At 39.7% G+C, this 24,057-nt stretch overlaps 1 protein-coding gene across 1 annotated transcript in view; it reads right to left on the reverse strand.

Moving 5' to 3' along the window:
* Positions 1-24,057, reverse strand: part of LOC115231120 (regulator of G-protein signaling 7) — a 343,368-nt gene that overhangs the window by 102,964 nt on the left and 216,347 nt on the right. The window contains exons 5-8 of the mRNA XM_029801208.2: positions 23,165-23,229; positions 16,493-16,569; positions 13,552-13,633; positions 11,110-11,208 (exon numbers count right to left, since the gene is read on the reverse strand). Coding sequence (XP_029657068.2) covers positions 11,110-11,208; positions 13,552-13,633; positions 16,493-16,569; positions 23,165-23,229 — 323 coding nt within the window. The remainder of the gene's footprint in view (positions 1-11,109; positions 11,209-13,551; positions 13,634-16,492; positions 16,570-23,164; positions 23,230-24,057) is intronic.

The following is a 24,057-nucleotide window of genomic DNA, read 5'->3' on the forward strand; positions in this document are numbered from 1 at the left end:
ACTCATTTCTGACTATTGTGTACACCTGAGCTTGTGATACATAAAAAGCACTACTGACCTCACCTTCGCTTGTGCCACTTAAAAAGCACTAAGTCCACTCTGCTGAGTTGTTGGCATTTGGAAGGGCACCCAGCTGTAAAAGCCTCGCCAAAACTGACCTCACCTGTGCTTGTGCCACCTAAAAAGCACTAAGTCCACTCTGCTGAGTGGTTGGTGTTAGGAAGGACATCCAGCTGCAAAGGCCTTGCCAAAACTGACCTCACCTGTGCTTGTGCCACCTAAAAAGCACTAAGTCCACTCTGCTGAGTGGTTGGTGTTAGGAAGGACATCCAGCTGCAAAGGCCTTGCCAAAACTGACCTCACCTGTGCTTGTGCCACCTAAAAAGCACTAAGTCCACTCTGCTGAGTGGTTGATGTTAGGAATGGCATGCAGCTGTAAAAATCCTGCCAAAACAGTCACAGAAGTCTGGTGCAGGCTTCTGCCTGGCTGGCTCTTGTGAAACCATCCCACCCATGCCAGCATGGAAGGCAGACGTTAGACGATGATGATGACAAGGAGATGCATACATACTTTTTCTCTCTTCTACAACAGTTTTGCCATTCAGTAGTAATCCTTCGTTGATTCTAATTTCACTAAGAAAGGCATGAACACTACAACATCTTTTTTCCTCATTGTCTCAAATAGAAAATACCAGTCATGTATTGGGTTAGATTTGACTGATACAACTGTCCCCCAGGTTTCTTCAAGCAAGATGTGACAGCTAAACATCCCAAACAAATCTTAGTGTTGCTTGTACTTTAAGGGTGAATAAATCCCAATGGTTACTGTGTTATGAGGGGCAGGTGACCCTAATTAGCATTAGTTTTGAACGATAATGATGGAACATGGTGATGTCCTGTAGGCAAAGGAATAGGTGATGTGTTATTGACACGTCAACATTGCAAGAAAATACAAAGTATCTATGCTCTACAATTTTAGGGGTTAGAAAAATATGGTGCCTTTGTCACATAATTTTAGCAGCAGAAACATACACAGCTTCTATGCTATACAATATTACAGAATAGAAGAAACGGAGCCTTTATGCCAACAATTTTTAGTCAGGGGTAAAAATACAGAGCCCCTATATTCTACAATATTAGGGAGTAAATACAATGCAGGGTCACTATGTCATGCAATTTTAGTGGAGCCTCTATAATCAACAATTCTAGGTGTTAGAAAAATAGAGCTTTCTGCTCTACAAGTTTAGGGAGTAAAAAAACAATGTCTATGTCACAGTTTTCAGTATAAAAATGTGGTTATGCCATATGATGTTAGGGGCAGAAAAAAACCCCCAAAACAGCCTTTATGTTTATAATTTTAGAGGCTAGAAAAATTAGGGCTTTCATACCTACAATTTTAGTCAGTAAAAAAGAAAAATTGAGCCTTTATGTTTTACAATGTAACAAAATATAAAAAATATAAAATTGTGCTCTACATCTTTAAGGGTTTATAAAAATGCTACTGCCCTTTTTTCTACATATGCCATCAAAGAATGTCATCTCCAGGAGGTGGGTTTATAGCCATGCAGTCGGCAGGGTCTCTCCAGATATCATATGAGAGAATAATGACAGATAATAACAATTGTGCAAAGGGGGTGGTTTTAAAGACTTGGGTCATGGGAGGAGGATCCCACTATGTACCACTTGATAACAATAACAAGGAAATGTGGGCCACGGGGTGAGGGTCGAATCAGATATCATCTTTCTATATCTATAATAGCCAACTTCAGTGTTGGTTGGTTGGTTTCTCCTGCCACAAGGTGGCGAGCTGGCAGAATCGTTAGCACGCCAGGTGAAATGCTTTGTGGTATTTCGTCCACCGCTGCGTTCTGAGTTCAAATTCCACCAAGGTCGACTTTGCCTTTCATCCTTTCGGGGTCGATAAATTAAGTACCAGTTACTCACTGGGGTCGATGTAATCGACTTAATACCTATGTCTGTCCTTGTTTGTCTCCTCTATGTTTAGCCCCTTGTGGGTAATAAAGAAATAGGTTTCTCCTGCCATTCTTTGCATCATATAGAGAAGGAGGGAGTTGAAGAAAGACAGAAGGAGTTATTATAAGGGGCTGAAGTCGATAGAGGAACACTGAAACTGGGAAAAGTTATGTCGTCGATAGATACTAAATACACATTTACACATGAACACAAACAAACAAACACACACAGAGCTTTAGTTGAAGTAGGATAAACTTGGTAGGAGGACACAGAGAAGCTGTAGATATACATAACCATGTGTGTAGGTACATTTAAGTATATACAATAGGCGCAGGAGTGGCTGTGTGGTAAGTAGCTTGCTTACCAACCACATGGTTCCGGGTTCAGTCCCACTGCGTGGCATCTTGGGCAAGTGTCTTCTGCTATAGCCCCGGGCCGACCAATGCCTTGTGAGTGGATTTGGTAGATGCAAACTGAAAGAAGCCTGTCGTATATATGTATATCTATATATATATGTGTGTGTGTGTGTGTTTGTCCCCCTAGCATTGCTTGACAACCGATGCTGGTGTGTTTATGTCCCCGTCACTTAGTGGTTCGGCAAAAGAAACCGATAGAATAAGTACTGGGCTTACAAAGAACAAGTCCTGGGGTCGATTTGCTTGACTAAAGGCAGTGCTCCAGCATGGCCGCAGTCAAATGACTGAAACAAGTAAAAGAGTAAATATTATCAATAGGCGCAGGAGTGGCTGTGTAGTATGTAGCTTGCTTACCAACTGCATGGTTCCGAGTTCAGTCCCACTTAGTGGCACCTCGAATGTCTTCTACTATAACCTCAGGCCGACCAAAGCCTTGTGAGTGGACTTGGTAGACGAAAACTGAAAGAAGCCTGTCGTATATGTGTGTATATGTTTGTGTGTCTGTGTTTGTTCCCCCACCCATCATTGTTAGACAACCGATGTTGGTGTGTTCATGTCCCCGTAACTTAGCAGTTCGGCAAAAGAGAACGATAGAATAAGTACTAGGCTTACAAAGAATAAGTCCTGGGGGTTGATTTGTTTAACTAAAGGCAGTTTAACAAATGACAAAAACAGATAAAAGAATAAGTATATATAACACTATTTCTATGTGTATACATATGTATCAGATTGGAGCCTGGTGCAGCCTTCTGGCTTGCCAGCCCTCAGTCAAACCATCCAACCCATGCCAGCATGGAAAGCAGACGTTAAACAACAACAATGATGATATGCTAAAATAATAATTATATATACACATTATATAATTATATAAAACCCTGCTCCAACATGTTGTAAAAATATGCCAAAAGACGTTATAAACCACCCCTAGCTCCTGCAGAAAATGGTGTATTCTTACAAGATGGAGCAGGGTTTTTTTCTGTTCCCTTATATAATGTATATATATAATTATTATTTTAGTATAATTTAACCACAAGGTTTTGTAGTGTGTTGGCCACTTGATATTATCACTTACATGATTTTATCCTTGTTTATATAAATATATATCACCCTGATGTTGTTACACATCGCTGGTCACAATGCACTTTGCATTGTTTTAGCCTTCAAATGACACCACCCCGCTGGCTAAGCAAGCAGGCTAATAGAAGAAAGAGTGAGAGAAAGTTGTAGTGAAAGAGTACAGCAGGGATCGCCACCCACCCCCCCTGCCGGAGCCTCGTGGAGCTTTAGGTGTTTTCTCTCAATAAACACTCACAACGCCCGGTCTGGGAATCGAAACCGCAATCCTACAACCACGAGTCTGCTGCCCTAACCACTGGGCCATTGCACCTCCACATATAAATATATATATATATATATATATGTGTGTGTGTGTGTGTGTGTGTATAGTAACATTAACAATGAGTGTTTAGTAATGATGGCAAAAGTATACTGCCCAAGTTACCTATTATGTGATAAGTAGCACTAGTATGATATATGGCAGATGGTGTAGAGGTGATAGCTTTATAGAGATTGTGGGTCACAGGATCTCAGTCGATATCACACAGATACCATTATGACAGATGCAATAACGATGGCGTATTCTCTGATACATTTCTGTTCCGGCATTTGTCACTCCACAACAACATCTTTACAGCACTTTCACTATTAAAGGTCACAGAGCTGATGGCTTCCAACACTTTGGAACAATGAAGGCAGCATATTAGTTCTTATTTATTGTTGTTCTTGTGAATCTAAGACCAAACACGATGCTTTCTTTGTTAGTAAATTACTTCTCTTGTATGACATACATAATGACAAGTTCTATGTTAAAGAGATATTGTATTTGAGAAAAAAAAAAAAAATGTTTTTAAAGAAATGTACAAAGAAATTGTTGTTAGTCTAAGAATTCTTTGGAAAAAAAAAACCCAAATTAATGTTGCATTTTTTTTTTTTTGGGGTACTATCAATAAACTGAATAAAGAAAGAATCAAAGTGATATCATTATGAGTCCTAAAAATATGGTGAATACAATTGAGGAAGAAGTAAGATCCCTACAAGGCCATAACTGCAATAGGGTTTCAATCCAGGTTGAAGCCATCAATGTTTTAACATCTACTTTCCATTGATTGACATGGATCAGAGAGAGTTGAGACAGATTTTCTACAGATCGATGCCTTAACCCTTTCATTATCAACCCGGCTGAAACTTCCTCTGGCTCTGAGTACAAATGTCTAGTTTTCATAAGTTTTGAATTGAAATCTTCCACCAAACCTTAGTCACAATTTATGTTCCTAACACTAGCTTGATGGTAAATAAGTTATTTTATTAAATTCTTTGTTATATTTGAAATTAATTGAAAGAAACAGAGCATCTCAACAGAAATATGGTAACAAAAGGGTTAAAATATATAATAGAGAAACAATTCTTAACCTTTTTGATACCAACCCAGCTGAAACTGCCCCTGGCTCTGTAATAGAAATGTCTTGTTTTCATAAGTTCTGAATTAAAATCTTCCACCAAACCTTAGTCACAATTTATGTTCCTCACACTAGTTTAATGATAACTAAGTTATTTCACTAAATATTTTGTTATATTTAAAATCAATTGAAAGAAACACAGAGCATCTCAACAGAAATATGGTAACAAAAGGGTTAAAGGAATACTGTGCTTGTTGAGGTTTGCACACCCTCACAATGCAAGAGGGGCAAGTAGGATTTCAGCAACAATGGTAATGACATTGATTATGAAGGTTGCTTAAGACCAGAAATCCATACTGAAAATTCTAGCACCACCAATATTTTACTAGTGCTTGTTTTTATTTACCCTGGAAGGATGAAAGATGAAGTCAGTAGGATTTGAACTCACAATATAAAAGAGACATGACTAAACACTGCAAAGAGTTTTTGTTTGATGCAGAACCCACTCTGACAACCCACTGCCTATTTTATCTGATGCTCCACAGGCTCTAAGAATCCATTGCCATTTCACTGACTTGCATGTGACACATTGTTTTTCAAAGCTACATGAGGTCAACGCCCTTTACAAGATTACTGTGGTCACTGAGGTTTACACACCTTCATCCAGCTTCAAAATGCAAGAAAGACCATGAAGGTTTTGCTTGGGATACTTAACCATAAGTACAGACATAGAAGTGTGGTAAGAAGTTTGCTTCTCAACCACATGATTTTGGATTCAGTGCCACTGTGTGGCAACTTGGGCAAGCGTCTCCTACTGTGGCCCCAAGCTGACCAAAATGACTTGTAACTGTAATTCAAAAGGGGACAACCTTATTAAATTCTGGGTGCCATACTGAACCTCCCTGAGAACTACATTAAGTATATACATGTCTGTGGAGTACTCGGCCATTTGCACATTAATTTCATGTGCAGGCTGTTCCATTGATTGGATCAAGTGGAACCCTTGTCACTGTAACCAGTACCAAATGAAATGCAGTGATGTGTCATTTTATATCATTTACATTTGACGGATATTTGTCCTCATCTTGTTTGTTGTTAACACAACGTTTCAGCTGATATACCCTCCAGCCTTCTTCAGGTGTCTCAGGGAAATTTTGAACCTGGATTCTCATTCCGAAGGTATTTTTTGATGTTATTATCATTATTATTATTATTATTCAGGTCACTGCCTGGAATTGAACTTGGAATCTTGGGGTTAGTATCCTGTGCCCTTAACCACTACGCCATATGCCAATGGGCATATGGTGTAGTGGTTAAGAATGAGAACTCAGGTTCAAATTTTCCCCAAGACACCTGATTAAAAACTGTCTTGTACTGAATATGTAAATTTGTGAACTTGAAATATTCAATAATAAAAGGATGTTCAAGAAGTGAATTTTCCTGAAAACTTCAATTTATAAAAAATCCCACTTGCTTAGTAAATATTTCTTTCAGTAATTCATTGTAGTTGTAATATATCTCTAAACAAACTTCAAAATAACCCAACTATGTTTAGCTTGCTAGAAATAGCAGCAATCACATAGTTATTTATTGCAAGACTTATAGCATTCCAAACAAAATCAACAAAATCACTTACTTTTAAAAAACAAATTATACCGGTATATTAAAAAATTTTCTTTAATTTTTGCATTTTATCAAAAATATTAATTTAACAAACCACCAAAGTGGCCTTCATGCCGGTGGAACGTAAAAGCACCCACTACACTCTTGGAGCGGTTAGCGTTAGGAAGGGCATCCAGCTGTAGAAACTCTGCCAGATCAGATTGGAGTCTGGTTTGCCAGACCTCAGTCAAATCGTCCAACCCATGCTAGCATGGAAAGCGAACGTTAAACGATGATGATGGTTAATTTAACAAACTCTGGAAACTGATATTATTCTCAAAATTGTGCCTCGTATCATAAGCCCCAAAGTTACAGCTATTTTGTTGAATAGCATTCATTTATTCAATAAATAATTCTTTTACATTATGTATATAGAACAACCTGTGGGTTTTGCAAATAGTGAATTAAAACTTGAAAAGAAAACATTGACATGAATATATATTAAATTATCATAAATGAAAATAGAGGCGAGAGAGAGTGAGAGACTGTTGCACAAAAAAAATGAAAAGAAAAGAAAATTTTGCCTGCAACGAATTAATATTGGTTTTAAACATTAAAATCTACTCCACAGTAAATGCAACAAATATTTAAATTTGTGAAAAACTTGTAGTTCAATTATTCAATAAACTTCAGAAATCGGAATTATAGGCGCAGGAGTGGCTGTGTGGTACGTAGCTTGTTTACCAACCACATGGTTCCGGGTTCAATCCCACTGCGTGGCACCTTGGGCAAGTGTCTTCTACTATAGCCTTGGGCCGACCAAAGCCTTGCGAGTGGATTTGGTAGACGGAAACTGAAAGAAGCCCGTCGTATATATGTATATATATATATATATGCGTGTGTGTGTTTGTGTGTCTGTGTTTGTCCCCTTAGCATTGCTTGACAACCATGCTGGTGTGTTTATGTCCCCGTTACTTAGCGGTTTGGCAAAAGAGACCGATAGAATAAGTACTGGGCTTACAAAAGAATAAGTCCCGGGGTCGAGTTGCTCGATTAAAGGCGGCGCTCCAGCACGGCCGCAATCAAATGACTGAAACAAGTAAAAGAGTATCGGAAATTTCTCGGAACATGAATTTATGAAAAAATTTCCTGACAGTCAAGTCTTTAATAATTGCTTTCTTTCAGTAACTCTTTCATAACTAATTAATAAGCTGCTTTCTCTATTATAATATATATTATTATTACTATTATTTACATGGCAACCCGACGACCGACCATAAACAAAATATTGCAGCTACTTAGCCCCCTGCTGTTGCTTAATTTGGTACCATATTTGCATGACAACCACTCCTACCAATGTCACCACTGGGATGTGTTTGTGACAAATTCCTTGGCAAGTGTTTCAGTTAATTACCTCCAGGTTTCACTTGAGATGTTTTAGAGTAAACATTTCTACAAGAATGGGGAAAGGACATTGGCAATAAAGGCTTTCAGATGTCTCAACTATAAAACCCCACCAAAATACAGCAAAGGCTGACTATTAATAATGGCAGTTATGGCATTGGTACCACAACCAAGAGTTGTGAGGATTATTCTAGAGGAATACAAGAACAGATGAATAAAGGGTTACAAACGGAAGTCTGTTCTCTCTTTTTTTTAAAAATTTAATTTGGTTTTCTGTTTTAAGAAATCAAGGGAAAAAATTAGAAAACAGTTCAAAAGCTAACAACCAAATTGAAAACAAAAATAAATAAACCAATTTCTTAAAGATGAAGTTGTTGAAGAATTTGGTTGGATTTTAATCTTTTACTTATGGAACTAATATGAAATTGGTTCTATTTATATTCGTGAAATTTTTCAGGATACATGAGAATATATAAAAATAATAATATTGGTAAATAAAATGATTTTGTCTAGAACTGACTTTATTTAGGGAAATTTCTAACACTTATCACATGTTAGATTCTCAGTGGAAAAAAAGATTATAAATGTCTATATGAATGTATAATGTATGAGTGTATACATAAGTATGTATATATGTAGGTGTGTGTTTATGTATAAGTAACTGTAATTTTTTACTTGTTTCAGTCATTAGACTGTGGCCATGCTGGGGCACTGCCTTCAAGAGATTTTAGTCGAATGAATCAATCCTGGGACTTATTTCCCTTTTAAAGCCTGGCATTTATTTTATTGGTCGCTTTTTACTGAACTGTTAAGTTACAGGGGCATAAACAAACCAACAGTGGTTGTCAAACAGTGGCGATAAAGACACACACGCAAACCCACACAAGACAGGCTTCTTCCAGTTTCCATCTACCAACTCCACTCAAAAGGCTTTGGTCGGCTCAAGGTTATAGTTGAAGACACTTGCCCAAGGTGCCATACAGTGGGACTGAACCCAGAACCATGTGGTTGGGAAACAAGCTTCTTATCATACAACCACTCAAACATTCCCTAACATAACCAAATGTCTGTGTCCACTCACCCTATCCAATCTTGGGTTCCATTTCACATATATATGTCTCCCTCTAATTTGAATGTATGTTCCCATCACATCTTCACCCTCTTCTCTACTGCAAGACCCCTATTCCTGTCCCTCTATTCATATTCTAACCTCTCGTCACCTGGCACAAGGCCACCACCCTCAATAATGCTGCTACCCCACCCGGTTGAAGGGCCTTTAAGTTATTCGGTGACCTTACTGTTGCTGGTGCCTCATAAAAAGCACCCAGTCCACTCTCTAAAGTGGTTGGCATTAGGAATGGCATCCAGCTGTAGAAACCACGCCAAAGTAGACAGCAGAGCTTGGTGTGGTCTTCTGGATTGTCAGCCCCTGAGAAACCATCAAACCCATGCTAGCATAGGAAATGGAAGTTAAACAATGATGATGACACATGCTCACACACACAAACTCCACCAATCCGCACTATCTCTCAACAGAAAAATGGACATGTACACATACCAGATGCATGTGCACATGCAGCAGATACAAACACACATGTATATATGCACGCACGCACGCACGCATGCACGCACACAGCAAATACAAATGTACATAACAACTATGAACTGATGTTGCTAATAAACCACATTCCACTTTCTAGATACAATCACCACCAACATCCGATCCTAGAATGTGGTCCCAGGAATATGGAATAGAATTGATGTTCCTACCAAATCAATTACACCATGTGACCTGCATTGATCAACAGTGGCTCAACATCCAGAAGCCATCTTAGATTTGTAATGTTTGGTTTCTAGAAGTCTGATGAGAAAAGGTTCATTCGATGAGCCCACAAAACTAAGGCGCAGGGTGCTGAATCAAACGGTTATTAAATTTTATATACATACACACACACACACACACATATATATGAGAGGACTCATCAAGCCAAGTGCACCCATGCTGGTGGCACATAAAGAACACCTTTTGAGCATTGGGCCTCACAGAAGCATGGTGGCTGAGTTCCTTTCGAGTTTTGGGCCTCAAGGAGGCAATGACTGGGACCTTTGGCATCAAGTTGTGCTTGAGAAAAAGACCTATCAAGCCGAGCAAAATTGCAGTCGTGGCAAATACTGGTGTCGCACAAATTGGCACCCGTGCTGGTGGCACATAAAAGCACGCACTACACTCTCGGAATGGTTGGTGTTAGGGAGGGCATCCAGTTGTAGAAAACCATGTCAAATCAGACTGGAGCCTGGTGAGGCCTTCTGGCTTGCCAGCCCTGGTCAAACCACCAAACCCATGCCAACATGGACAACAGATGTTAAATGATGATGATATCATCATCGTTTAACGTCCTCTTTCCATGCTGGCATGGGTTGGACGATTTGGCTGAGGACCGGCAAGCCAGAAGGCCTCACCAGGCTCACTCTGATTTGGCAAAGTTTCTACAGCTGGATGCCTTCCCTAACACCAACCATTCCGAGAGTGTAGCGCATGCTTTTACATGACACCAGCACGAGGGCCAGTCAGAAGGTACTGGCAACGACCACACTCAAAGGTTTTTTTACGTGCTACCTTCATGGGAGCCAGTCTGGTGGTTCAGAATTGGGCAAAAGACAGAGGCATTGCAGGTGCAACAAATAAGGTGTATAAGTTTGACATTCAGGTAAAATGGAGTCTTCTTTGATAGTTTGACTCTAAAGTTTTCTGCAGAAAGAATGTGGAGAGAAAACAGAGAAAAGAAAGGAAAAAAAACCCAAAACAAAGAGGTAAACAATACCTGTGTTAACGGTTGCACATGTCAAATTGACATGCACACAGTGTCAAAAGAAATAAGTAAGAAAATAGAAAAAAAAACCCAGATGACCAGTGGTACGGTTCTATATTTAAGTGGTTAAGAGTGTGGGCTACTAACCCCAAGATTCTGAGTTCAATTCCAGGCAGGGACCTGAACAATAATAACAACATTGAAAATATCTTAGGTATGAGAACCCAGGTTTGAAATTTCCCCAAGACACCTGATGGAGGCTGGAGGTTATACCAACCGAAACATTGTGTTAACAACAAACTAGATGAGGACAAATATCTGTCAAATGTAAATAATGTAAATAGATGACCCGTGGTTTCATTTTTTTCTGCTACTAGAAAAGGTGAGGTTGTGTGTGTGTGTGTGAGGGAAGGGTGAATATATGAAACAAAAAACAGATTTGTTTACCTTATTTTGTAAATACTCCTTGCTTTCCTTTTTGGCAGTTATCTGTGAAGGTGAGAAGTTCCTCTTTGATTGTTCCTCAAAAGATTTTATTTGTCCTGGCTGTAGAGAAATGAAAGAAACGCTATTAGACACAAGAGATTCGAGATATTCAATCACCAACATCTTTACAGGATGGACTCAAGGCATTTTATTGCACTAGCACCACAAAGGTTGTCTTAACTACAGCAAGATCATGAAAGGACTTTGTAGAAGTGACTAGGTGCCTTTTATCTTTTACTTGTTTCAGTTATTAGATTGTGGCCATGCTGGGGCACCACCTTGAGGAATTTTAGTGAAATGATTTGACCCCAGTATCTATTATTTTTACCTTAAAGCCTGGTACTTATTCCATCGGTCTCTTCTGCAAAAGCACTAAGCTCCAGGTGGGCATTCTGATATGAAACTATCATTTTCACCCATTTTTAATAGTCTATTAAAATTTTATTGAAATGGTGTCATGTCCGCAAAATCTCAGAATTTACTCTTTTACTTGTTTCAGTCATTTGACTGCGGCCATGCTGGAGCACCGCCTTTAGTCGAGCAAATCGACCCCGGGACTTATTCTTTGTAAGCCCAGTACTTATTCTATCGGTCTCTTTTGCCGAACCGCTAAGTGACGGGGACGTAAACACACCAGCATCGGTTTTCAAGCAATGCTAGGGGGACAAACACAGACAAACACACATATATATATATATATACGACAAGCTTCTTTCAGTTTCCGTCTACCAAATCTACTCACAAGGCATTGGTCGGCCCGGGGCTATAGTAGAAGACACTTGCCAAGGTGCCATGCAGTGAGACTGAACCTGGAACCATGTGGTTGGTTAGCAAGCTACTTACCACACAGCCACTCCTGCGCCTTATTTAGTTTTATATCTACTAAAAGTGTGCCAAAAGCTTAACAACCTATGGCTTGTACTTTTGGAATTAGCTATGTCTGAAAACACCACATATTTAAAAAATTATCAAAAAAAAAAGTTTCCTTTTGAAGAACCTGAAAAAAATAGATTAACTGCTATATCAATGGTCACTATTAATTTGTGCAATTTGAAGATGATAATCACTTCAGTTTCAAAGATATGATGCCACAAATATGGCTAATTATTCTTTAGATTAATTAGGCAAGATTTTGACCAATTTGTTGACAATTCAAATTGTCATCTTTCCTAAAATATTCATCCAAATTATACAAATGAGACGTCAAAACGTTTCTTTTTTCGATGCTCTTCAAGAAAAAGTACAGTGGAAATTACATGTAAATATTTTCAAAACTTCAGTGATCATCATCGTTTAAAGTCCTTTTTCCGTGCTAGCATGGGTTGGACGGTTCGACTGGGGTCTGGGAAGCCAGGGGCTGCACCAGGCTCCAGTCTGATCTAGCAGTGTTTCTACAGCTGGATGCCCTTCCTAACACCAACAACTCCGCGAGTGTAGTAGGTGTCTTTTACGTGCCACTGGCACAGGTGCCAGGGGAGTCTGGCATTGGCCACGATCGGTTGGTGCTTTTAACGTGCCACCGGAACGGAAGCCAGTCAAGACAGTGCTGGCATCGGCCACGTTTGGATGGTGCTTTTTATGTGCCACCGGCACAGAAGCCAGTCAAGGTGGTGCTGACATCGGCCACGTTCAGATGGTGCTTTTTATGTGCCACCGGCACAGAAGCCAGTCAAGGTGGCGCTGGCATCGGCCACGTTCGGATGGTGCTTTTTATGTGCCACCGGCACAGAAGCCAGTCAAGGTGGCGTTGACATCGGCCACGTTCAGATGGTGCTTTTTATGTGCCACCGGCACAGAAGCCAGTCAAGGTGGCGCTGGCATCGGCCACGTTCGGATGGTGCTTTTTATGTGCCACCGGCACAGAAGCCAGTCAAGGTGGCGCTGGCATCGGCCACGTTCGGATGGTGCTTTTTATGTGCCACCGGCACAGAAGCCAGTCAAGGTGGCGCTGGCATCGGCCACGTTCGGATGGTGCTTTTTATGTGCCACCGGCACAGAAGCCAGTCAAGGTGGCGCTGGCATCGGCCACGTTCGGATGGTGCTTTTTATGTGCCACCGGCACAGAAGCCAGTCAAGGTGGCGCTGGCATCGGCCACGTTCGGATGGTGCTTTTTATGTGCCACCGGCACAGGTATCACAACTACTATTTCCATTGATATTTATTTCGATACATTGTAAAAAGCAGTGATGCTGTTGCCATACAAAATGCACCCAAATACACCCTGCAAAGTGGTTGGCATTGGAGCCTGGTGCAGCTCTCCAGCCTTGCCAGCTCCTGTCAAACTGTCCAACTCATGCCAGCAAGGAAAACGGACATTAAATGATGATGATGATGATGGATTACTTTGAACCCTTAAAATGTTTGAATTAACTCAAAATTGTGAAAAAATCCTTTTTACTCACTGCTGGTTTATGCACTCGCCAGAAAGCCCTCTCTTGACTATCACATATCATTTTGTCGATTTTCTTTTTCTCCTTAGCAATCCTAAATGCAATAAACAAGAAAATAATTAACAAAAAATTTAAGAATAACAAATGAAGTAGATTAGGTTTTTAACAGAATAATTCAAGGCAGATGTATCGTTTTTGGATTTGGTTTGCAAGATTCTTTTTGTGAGTTCGTGTGTTGAAGCATATTCTGCTGTGTCTGGGCAGAGTCATTCTCTTTTGGTACCTTATAATTTAACACACACACCGGTAAAATTTCCACTTATTTCTTATTTTTATTTTCCTAAAATTTTCATTGCGTCTTGCAACCTTTTCAATAGTTTTAACTCAAGGTAGATGAAGTTATAAATAAATAATGACATGTAGAATATTGGGTTTAAAAATTCTCCTTGGATGGAAAAAAAGTTGACGGCAGCGCATGGGCCTCTGAATCCACATTTTCTGTAAACATGAAGGGTTTTTTTTTTTTCATCCAAGAAGTTTTATTCCACTTATCGACAAAAACACAAAGCTAGAAGATAATCTTCTGAGAGATTATCATCGAGATTATCAGATGTTGTTATACATTTCTGATAGCAACTTTGCAGAGGGACCCATTTATGGCAGAGTGAAATGAAGTGTTTCGCTCAAGAAAACAATGCACCAGCTAGTCTGAGAATTGAACCCATGATCTAGCGATTGTTAGTGCGACACTCCTACTGCTAGGCCATACATCAGCACATGTCACTAATTTTGTCAGCTCATGTAAAGCTCAGAATGTCAATACTCACACAGACACCTGCATGCACATCTAAATTGACACATGCATAATTAATATTCTTTACTCATTTGACTGCGGCCATGCTGGAGCACCACCTTTAGTCAAGCAAATCGATCCCAGGGCTTATTCTATTGGTCTCTTTTGCTGAACTGCTAAGTTACGGGGACGTAAACACATCAGCATTGGTTGTCAAGCGATCTTGGGGGAACAAACACAGACACACACATATGACAAGCTTCTTTCAGTTTCCATTTACCAAATCCACTCACAAAGCTTTGGTTGACCTGAGGCTATAGTAGAAGACACTTGCCTAAGGTGCCATGCAGTGGGACTGAACCTGGAACCAAGTGGTTGGGAAGGAAACTTTTTACCACATTTGTGTGTGTGACTGTACACACACACAGGTACACATTGCACAAATGTGTGTGCATAAACATATCTGCATCTATCTGTCTGTCTGTCCATCTATACATACATAGACAGCTTATGCAAGTGTCTTTTCTATAACCCTGGGCTGACCACACCCTTCTGAATTCAAATGAAAAAAAACCCCACCATCGTTTTACAACTGTTTTCCATGCTGGCATGCATTGCACAACATCCTACATTGAATTGCAGGGCTGTGTTGAGCTCCAATGTCAGCTTTGGCATCGTTTCTCTCACTGGATGTTATGCCTAATGCAGACAACTTTACAGAGTGTACTAGGTATTTTTATTGTTCCTTGGCACCAGTGCGGTTGCTGTCGTATGTATGTAGTTGAAATTTAGAGAAAAGACAAAGACGTGTGTGAACAAGCGATAAGTATATTAGTTTGACACTAGGAAAAAATGAAAAAGTCTTTCACATTTCGAGCCTATGCTCTTCATCACAAAGGAATTAGAGAAAATAAACAGAGAGAGAATGAAACAAAACTTGTAGATTTCAGCAGTCCAGTATGGATATATATATATATTTATGTTACCTTCGTCTGTGGACACTGCTCACAGACCTGCCTTTCCCATAACAGACTTGTCAGTCATGAGCTTGCATGCACGCGACATGGACAGCCTTCCTGATCTTCGTTCGCGAAGCCATGATGATATATATATATATATGCATAGGTGCCTCACAGAGGCAAAGTGGCCGAGATTTTTTTGAGTGTTGGGCCTCTTGGAGGCAAGGTGGCTGAGTTCCTTTCAAGTGTGGGGCCTCACAGAGGCAATGACTGAGACCATTAGCATTATGTCGGGCTTGAGAGGACGGCCCATCAAACTGAGCAAAATCACTGTTGTAGCAGATACCAGTATCACACAAATGGCACCCATTACACTCTCAGAGTGGTTGGCATTAGGAAGGGCATCCAGCTATAGCAAACCATGTCAAATCAGACTGGAGTCTGGTGCAGCCTTCCAGTTTGCCAGCCCTGGTCAAACCGTCCAACGGACGTTAAATGATGATGATATGTATGTTTGTGTCTTCTGTAAAGGTGCGTGATTTAGTGGTTTGGGTATTCAGCTTACAATCATAAGGTCATGAGTTCAATTCCCGGTGGCAGTGCACTGTGCCCTTGAGCAAGATACTTTCTATCATATTGCTCCAATCCACTCAGATGGCAAAACATGAGTAGTACTTGTATTTCAAAGGGCCAGCTTTGCCACATTCTCCTTAAGAACTACATGAAGGATATGCATGTCTGTGGGGTGCTCAGCCACTCGGGTGTTAATTTCACGAGCAGGCTGTTCAACTGGAACCCTTGTTGTTGTAACCAATAAAGTACCAGTTGTATCTCCTTGTCCTGACACCACACACCACAGTTGTAAACAAGTGTCACCACCATACGAGTAGTAGTGTACTTTATTTCCAACCTGGTGTTGGTGTGTTTATGTCCCCATAACTTAGTGGTTCAGCAAAAGAGGACTGATAGAATAAGTATCAGACTTAAAAGAAATAACTCCTGGGGTTTAGTCATTCGACTAAAATCGTGTCTGGTCCTGGGGAAATATTATCTTGCTTAGAAACAGGTGAAGGTCAGCGATGAGAACGACATCTGGTTCTAAAAAAATCAGCCTCAAGAAATTCTGTCCAAACCCATGGAATCATGGGAAAATGAACAGCTGAAAAGACGATGATGATGATGATAATGTAATCTCACTTACTGCACTTGATTTTCTGCCTGGGTATTGATCATATTCCATTTATCAGAATACATAGTCTTGAGTCGATTTAATGCTGCCTGTTAATTATAAATTAAAATAAATATAAAGATATAACAATGTTCCTGCATTACAGTAGAACTTATTAGAACAAGTTGAAAGATTATAGAGTAAATATTCTCCTAAGAGTAGACATGGAATGTATATTAAAGAATGCAGACAGATTACATGTATTTATACATACAAATACACACACACACATGCATATATATATATATGTGCACACATTTGTATATACACATGTGTGTAGGTAATACTGCAGAGAAACACAATTAGGCTTGACACATATATATCTACAAATATTCAGAAAGATAAACACATGTATACATCGTATACAAGTATATTTACATAGAGCAAAGAGATTACAGAATACTAAGAAAATACATAATTTCTCAACTTGACAGCTGTTTCAGGAAGTTCTGAGTTATGTTATAATCGTAATATTCATAAATCGCAGATGGAATATGCAAAAAGTCTTGGGTATGCAACCAGTAAAAAGTCACTAGAAATATTACTGTAAGTCCAGTGCCTCTCATCAAGAGAAGGTGTGCATATACATAAACACACACATACACACACTTGTATACGAGGGGATACAGAAAAGTTCCTGGCTTGAAGGGTATCGCATGAAAGGCTTGGTTGGAGGCCCAGACTTCTGAATTATTTTACAAGGTTTAGAAAAACTGAAGGGCCGCTGCAATAACTGTGTGAATCTAACAGGGGAATATGTTGGATAAAATCATAATTAACTGAGTTACCTGTATTTTCTTTTACCCAAAGCCAAGAACTTCTCAACACCCCCTTATATATATATAGGGACAAGCAATGATACACTAAATCCCATAGAAGATAAATTAGTTTGTGAAATTCTTTCTATTGTGAGATAGTAAGCTATCACCTAGCGGCAATTGTTTTTTTTTCTTCATACACATATTTATAACATCCAGAGAAAGAATCTGCTTGTTTATTGAAACAAGAATAAAAGCTATAAGCTAGAAGAAAGAGCTCAATATTATTAAAGCAGAGTAAATATGAAAAATAAAACAAAAAGAATGTAATAAATGTGGAAGAAGAAAAGAAGGGAGAAAGAAATAAAAGTGATGAAATGAAAGGAATTATTTCCAGAAACTAATTATTATATGCTATAATTATGTGGAAGTTCATAGAAGAGAAAGCAAGTAAAGTGTAGATTGTCTAAATTAAACTGAAACTACAACTAACCCAGCCACTAATAACTGTAATTGTGTGAACCATTATGACTGCCTCTTAGATTCCAGCTGTCTAATTACACATTTATACATTCAGAGCAAAATCTTACTTCAGAAATAAAACACCTTTGCAACCTGTGAAGAACAGATTGCCAAAAATTCTCTTTACCAAAATACCAGATATTATCGACAAAGCGAAATGAAAAGACAAAGAACACAAACAGCAAGACATCCAAAGCAAACAGCGGCCTCACCTCAGATCCTTTCAAACCTTGTTTCAATCAACAAAAGCATATGTTTTGAAACCAACAGAGGAGCAAGGATGAACTCCCTTTCCAGCTAAATTTTCTGGAAAAACAAAAACACAATGCTACACCCCCCTCTCACACAACCACCTTTCAACTCCATATCTCCCTTTTTCCTCAATAACTCCTCTTATGAATCCCTTCCCTATTCCTTGCTGTACTCCCCCCACTCTTCTATTTCTCCCTTTTTACCACCCATCCCCGTTCTTCTCTCCTTCCTTTACAAGCATCACTTTAGTCCCTTTGCACTGCAAGTTACAAGGTGATTCTAGCCAGTGCTGGTGCCTCAAAGACCCCCCCCCCCATATATTCTGAAAAATGGCTGGCATTGGAAGGGCATCCAGCCATAGCAACCATGCCAAAACAGACAATAGAGCAAGATGTGATCCTCCGACTTATCAGATCCTGTTGAACCATCCAATGCATACCAGCAAAATTTTATTTCCTTTGAGTAAATGAAAACTTCATAATTCTCTATCTGTATCAATTCCTGTAATTTCTTCATATTGGCATTCCACACCTTGACTTATAATAAATTGCTATATAACCACCGATTCATTCTAACCCCTTCTTTTATCAACTCCTATTTATATTTCTCAATTTTAACTCGCTACACATGTAATATAAACAACTTCAAATTGCTGGCACAAGGCCAGCAATTTCAAGGGCAAAGGCTAACCAATTACTTTGACCCCCAGGACTCAAATGAGACTTATTTTATTGACCTCCAAAAGGATGGAAGGCAAAACCAACTTTGGTAGAATTTGAACTCAGGACATAAAGACAGATGAAATGCCACTACGCAGTCTCCCCAGTGTGCTAACCATTCAGCTAGCTCACTACCTTAGGCATGTAATATATTTACTAACCCACCAAGTTCCATGCCACAGTTACATTTTCCCTCACCTACCTATCTGTTACCTGTCTCAATTACATCAGCATATTTCTAATTCTCCTCCTAATTTTTTTTTTGCCTAATTCTTACAGTTTTGCATATCAAACTTCATTTTCCACTCATTCCCTACACATATTTTATTTAATCGCTGTTTATTTTTAATCCTCATTAATTTCACGATATCATCAGCTGGCAGAAGTTATTTCACTTCCCTCACAAATAACAGTATTTTGTTTAGTTTTCAAAACTTCACATCACTTCCTGTCAATCCTGAATCCCCACCCAATAATGACAGGGAATTGGTTTACTTTTCACATTTAAATAATTCCTCTTTTTCCCCCTTTCATTGCTTTGCTCATCTTTTCCTAACAATTTTCACTTAATGCTTTGAGAAACACTGCCTGGAGGTGAAACCGTTTGTGTTCTTGTCATATTTTATCTTAAATCTGTGTATTATACATGCGTGTGTGAAGTCAAGTTCTACTTGGAAAGTTTAAAGGATGGGATGGGGACATGATGCGATTGTTAATCTGAATAAGGGTGTTCTTTAAAAGAAAAGGTAGGTAGGCAGGTACATGTTTAAGGTGGGAAGTATGCTAGACCAGACAATTAGAGCTTGGTGCAGCTCTCTGGCTGGCTAGCTCTGGTCAAACTGTCCAACCCATGCCAGCATGGAAAACAGGCATTAAATGATAATGACCCCAGCTGAGATTTGAACCATAGTTTTCAGATTTTTCCTGCCTAAAACCACAAACAAATATATTTCCATAAAAGATATTAACACCTATGTGAAAATGGCCCCACCAATCAGCACCGACTGACTTGTTATACCTGAAACAGCAAACTTCAAAGGAAGTGAAATGCATTTTGTCAGCCAAACTGTTTGGCAGAAGATTCTAGAAAATAGGCTTACAGCTATAAAGCTGGCAAATTCACCCTCTGGCCAGAAAGCCACTGTGCTGTCTGGGGGAGTCAATGCCATTTGTCTCCACTAATTGTCCTCTCACCTCTCTTTCTCTTTTAAGTAACATGTTTGTTGTAGTCAACAAAAGACCATCTAGTTTGTATGTGAAGAGTCCAGTAACTGCATTAACTATTTGCCAGGATTAATTTCGTTGCACTACCTTCATTACATTATCCAGCAAGTTATGTACAGAAGATTCAGAACCATTATGGTTATTGAACATTAATCCATTAACCCTTTCATTACCAACCCGGCTGAAACCAGCTCTGGCTCTGTAATACAAATGTCTTGTTTTCATAAGTTTTGAATTAAAATCTTTCACCAAACCTTAGTCACAATTAATGTTCCTAACACTAGCTCAATGATAACTAAGTTATTTTACTAAATTCTTTGTAATATTTAACGTAATTGAAAGAAACACAGAGCATCTCAACAGAAATACAGTAATGAAAGGGTTAATTTATTGAATGTACATCATTGTTTAATGTCCATTTTCCATGCTGGCATGGGTTGGACAGTCTGACAAGCTAGGAGCACTGCACCAGGCTCCATTGTCTGTTCTGGCCTGTTTTCTACAGCTGGATGCTCTTCCTGGTGCCAACAACCCCACAGAGTGTATTGGGTGCTTTTTTTTTTTTTACATGGCACCGGCATGGTACACATTTAAATATAATGATGCAGGTTGATAAAACATTTAAAAACTCAAACTTTAGCATGGTCAAAGTCTACACACGCAACCTTCTTAACTTGCAAACAGCCAACTAAGATCAACATATGACTAACAACTACACTAAAACCACGTTCTTGTACGTCTGTTTTTCAGTGTCCACGTGTGGTGGGTGGTCATCTTCTGTACAATGATCCGGTCTCTTTCTTCTTTCCACAATCAACTAATGAGTTATTTAGATTTCCCTCTTCTACAAGAACATTACCATTGCTGCTTCCACTGTCATCATATCATCATCATATCTATTTTCACCTGGGTTGGACAGGTTTGCTATTCTTTAAGTATATTGCTAGGCATCTCTTAAGACATCTGCTTTTAGCCTATTACAAACCATACAGTGCTTGGACACCAACTGATGGCTTTCATGCCTAGTCTCTCTTTCACCTCACTTGTCCTTGCTTTTTAACATTACACAACATTTTTGCAGAGCAGCAACAGAGTGAATCAACAGTTTCTAAGCACACAGAACAACACTTAAAGAAGTTGGACTTAGGGACAAATAGATTCAAATTTACAATTAAAAAGAAATTAATGATTCATAAAAGCAAACACTTGAAAACTTTGTTATATGCAACAGAAGCAGCATTTGATTAAAACAGCTATCTGTGTACTATACTTAAAGCAAATACATCACTGAAACACTAATTAACTGCTGTATTCATCCGTGGATTATTTCTTACGGATGTGAAGACCCGACAAATGAAGTGAGTTTATGGCTCGCGGGATGGCCTGCTGTGCTAACCTTGGATCGTAGAGTGATCCGCTGTTCTCGAGGAGACCTATTGAGTCAAGTACGTGAACATCAAAATAAAAATCAAATGGAAATTGTAGTTAAGACACCTGTGCCGGTGACACGTAAAAAGCACCATCCGAACGTGGCAGATGTCAGCACTGTCTGACTAGCATCCGTGTCGGTGACATGTAAAAGCACCACCCGATCGTGGCCGTTTGCCAGCCTGCTCTGGCCCCCGTGCCAGTGGCATGTAAAAAACACCCACTACACTCTTGGGGCTGGTTGGCGTTAGGAAGGGCATCCAGCTGTAGAAACCTTGCCATATCAGTCTAGTGCCTGGTGCAGCCTCCATGGCTTACAAGACCCGGTCGAACCATCCAACCCATGCTAGCACGGAAAACGGACGTTAAACGATGATGATGTACAGTGTTAACACAGAAGTATAGAAGTGGTTGAAAATTTTCCAGCAGCAATATTTTTTTTATTATTAGATCGTCCATAATTGTCAGGAATGACGAAGGTTATCACACTGAGAAGATGGGTGATGGTGTATCCAGTTGTGACCAATCAGTCTGATTTGTACTTGGAAGGCTCTGCCCCAGGTCAGACTCTGGTGGCCTGTTGGCACAGAAGCCAAAGAGTTGGCTCTGAACCTGCATGGTTCATGTTTTCTTTGTGCCCCTGAAATCCTCTTCTGTTACTAAGAGGTGGCACCTCTGTTGGTGCAGTTTTCCTAGCCAAGGTGGTCTTGTGATTGCGTTTCCTGAGAGTTTGGATTGATCTCAAAGCTCTTCAGTGAGGCTCTGAGTGTAGCCTCAAAGCGCTTTTACTGTCCACCTTGTGTGCGCTTCCTCCCAGCAGTTCGCTGTAAAACAGTCTCGTGTGTCAGGCATTTGAACAAGGTGGCCTGACTTGTGCCCTCATCAGCAGCATGTGTATGCTTGGCAGATCAGCTCAGAGGAAGACTTCTATCAAGGCTGAGGCTATTGCTTCCAGCAGCAAGTGTGATAATGCTAGATGCAACACATCATCATCATCGTTTAATGTCCGCTTTCCATGCTGGCATGGGTTGGACGATTTGATTGAGGTCTGGCGAACCAGGCTCCAATCTGATCTGGCAGAGTTTCTACAGCTGGATGCCCTTCCTAATGCCAACCACTCCGAGAGTGTAGTGGGTGCTTTTACGTGCCACCGGCACGAGGGCCAGTTTGGTGGTACTGGCAACAGCCACGCCCAAATGGTGCTTTTTATGTGCCACCTGTACAGGAGCCAGTCCAGCAGCACTGGCAACGACCTCACTCGAATGTTTCACATGCCACCAGCACAAGTGCTAGTAAGACGACGCGGTAACGATCACGCTTGAAGGCCAGCTTGTTACTCTGGTAACGATCTCACTCGTATGGTACTCTTAGCGCTCCACTAGCATCAGATGCCAGTCACCGAGTTTGATTGATTTCACGTGCCTCAACAGGTCTTCGCAATCGAGCTTGGTTTCAACTTTGATTTCACTTGCCTCAACTTCAATATTTTTTTAGCACAGTATGTCCATAAGAGATTTCTCCAGACAAGCACCACAGTTCATTTGGTTTTCTACAATGTATTTGCACTAAATAAGATACACAGATTGCTAAATAACAGCCTGCATGTTTCTTTTTTTTCTTCTTTTTTTTTTAGTAATTCAAGTTTCCACGAATCTTTTTCCATCATCCTTTTTGCTTATGATTGATTAGAGAGAGAATATTAAAATATTAATAAACAGAATCCTGTCTAAAATGTCACCAACCTGTTCATAATCCTCAAGGCCATGCTTCTGCTTGTTACGCATGCTTCTCTTGGTTAAATGTATGGCTGTAAAGAGAGAGAGAGAGAGAGAGAGAGAGAGAGAGAGAGATAAAAGATGAGAGAAACATAGATTTGACCATCTATACTCTGGTATTAATTCATTTTTCTGTGTGTGTGTGTGTGTGTGTATACAAGGATGTGGCCAAAAGTCACCCGACAATAAATCAAATACTTAATATTCAATTTTATTTATTCATGTCCAATTATGAATGTTTAATAATTGAATGCTTTCAGTTAAAATCACTGTCTTTTTTTTTTTCAACATTTGTCTCTTTATTAGCAAAGTCTCATATAAACTAATTTTTTGTTTTAATCTCGAAATTAAATGGTTTGATTTACTTTTCTCACTGGAATCCGTGTTCGTTTCCCGTTTTTCCCATCTCTTTTACTCTTTTATTTGTTTCAGTCTTTTGACTGCGGCCATGCTGGAGTACCACCTTTTAGTCGAGCAAATCAACCCCAGGACTTATTCTTTGTAAGCTTACCACTTATTCTATCGGTCTCTTTTGCCGAACCACTAAGTTAAACACACCAGCATCGGTTGTCAAGCGATGTTGGGGGGACAAACACAGACACACATACACATACATACATACATACATACATACATACATATATATATATTATATATATATATATGACAGGCTTCTTTCAGTTTTCGTCTACCAAATCCACTCACAAGGCTTTGGTTGGCCCGAGGCTATAGTAGAAGACACTTTCCCAAGGTGCCACACAGTGGGACTGAACCTGGAACCATGTGGTTCGAAAGCAAGCTACTTACTACACAGCCAATCCTATGCCTACAATTTTTTGTTTTTGATCTTCTATATAAAT

This window comes from Octopus sinensis, linkage group LG2 (genome assembly GCF_006345805.1).
Source record: "Octopus sinensis linkage group LG2, ASM634580v1, whole genome shotgun sequence".
NCBI lineage: Eukaryota > Metazoa > Mollusca > Cephalopoda > Octopoda > Octopodidae > Octopus > Octopus sinensis.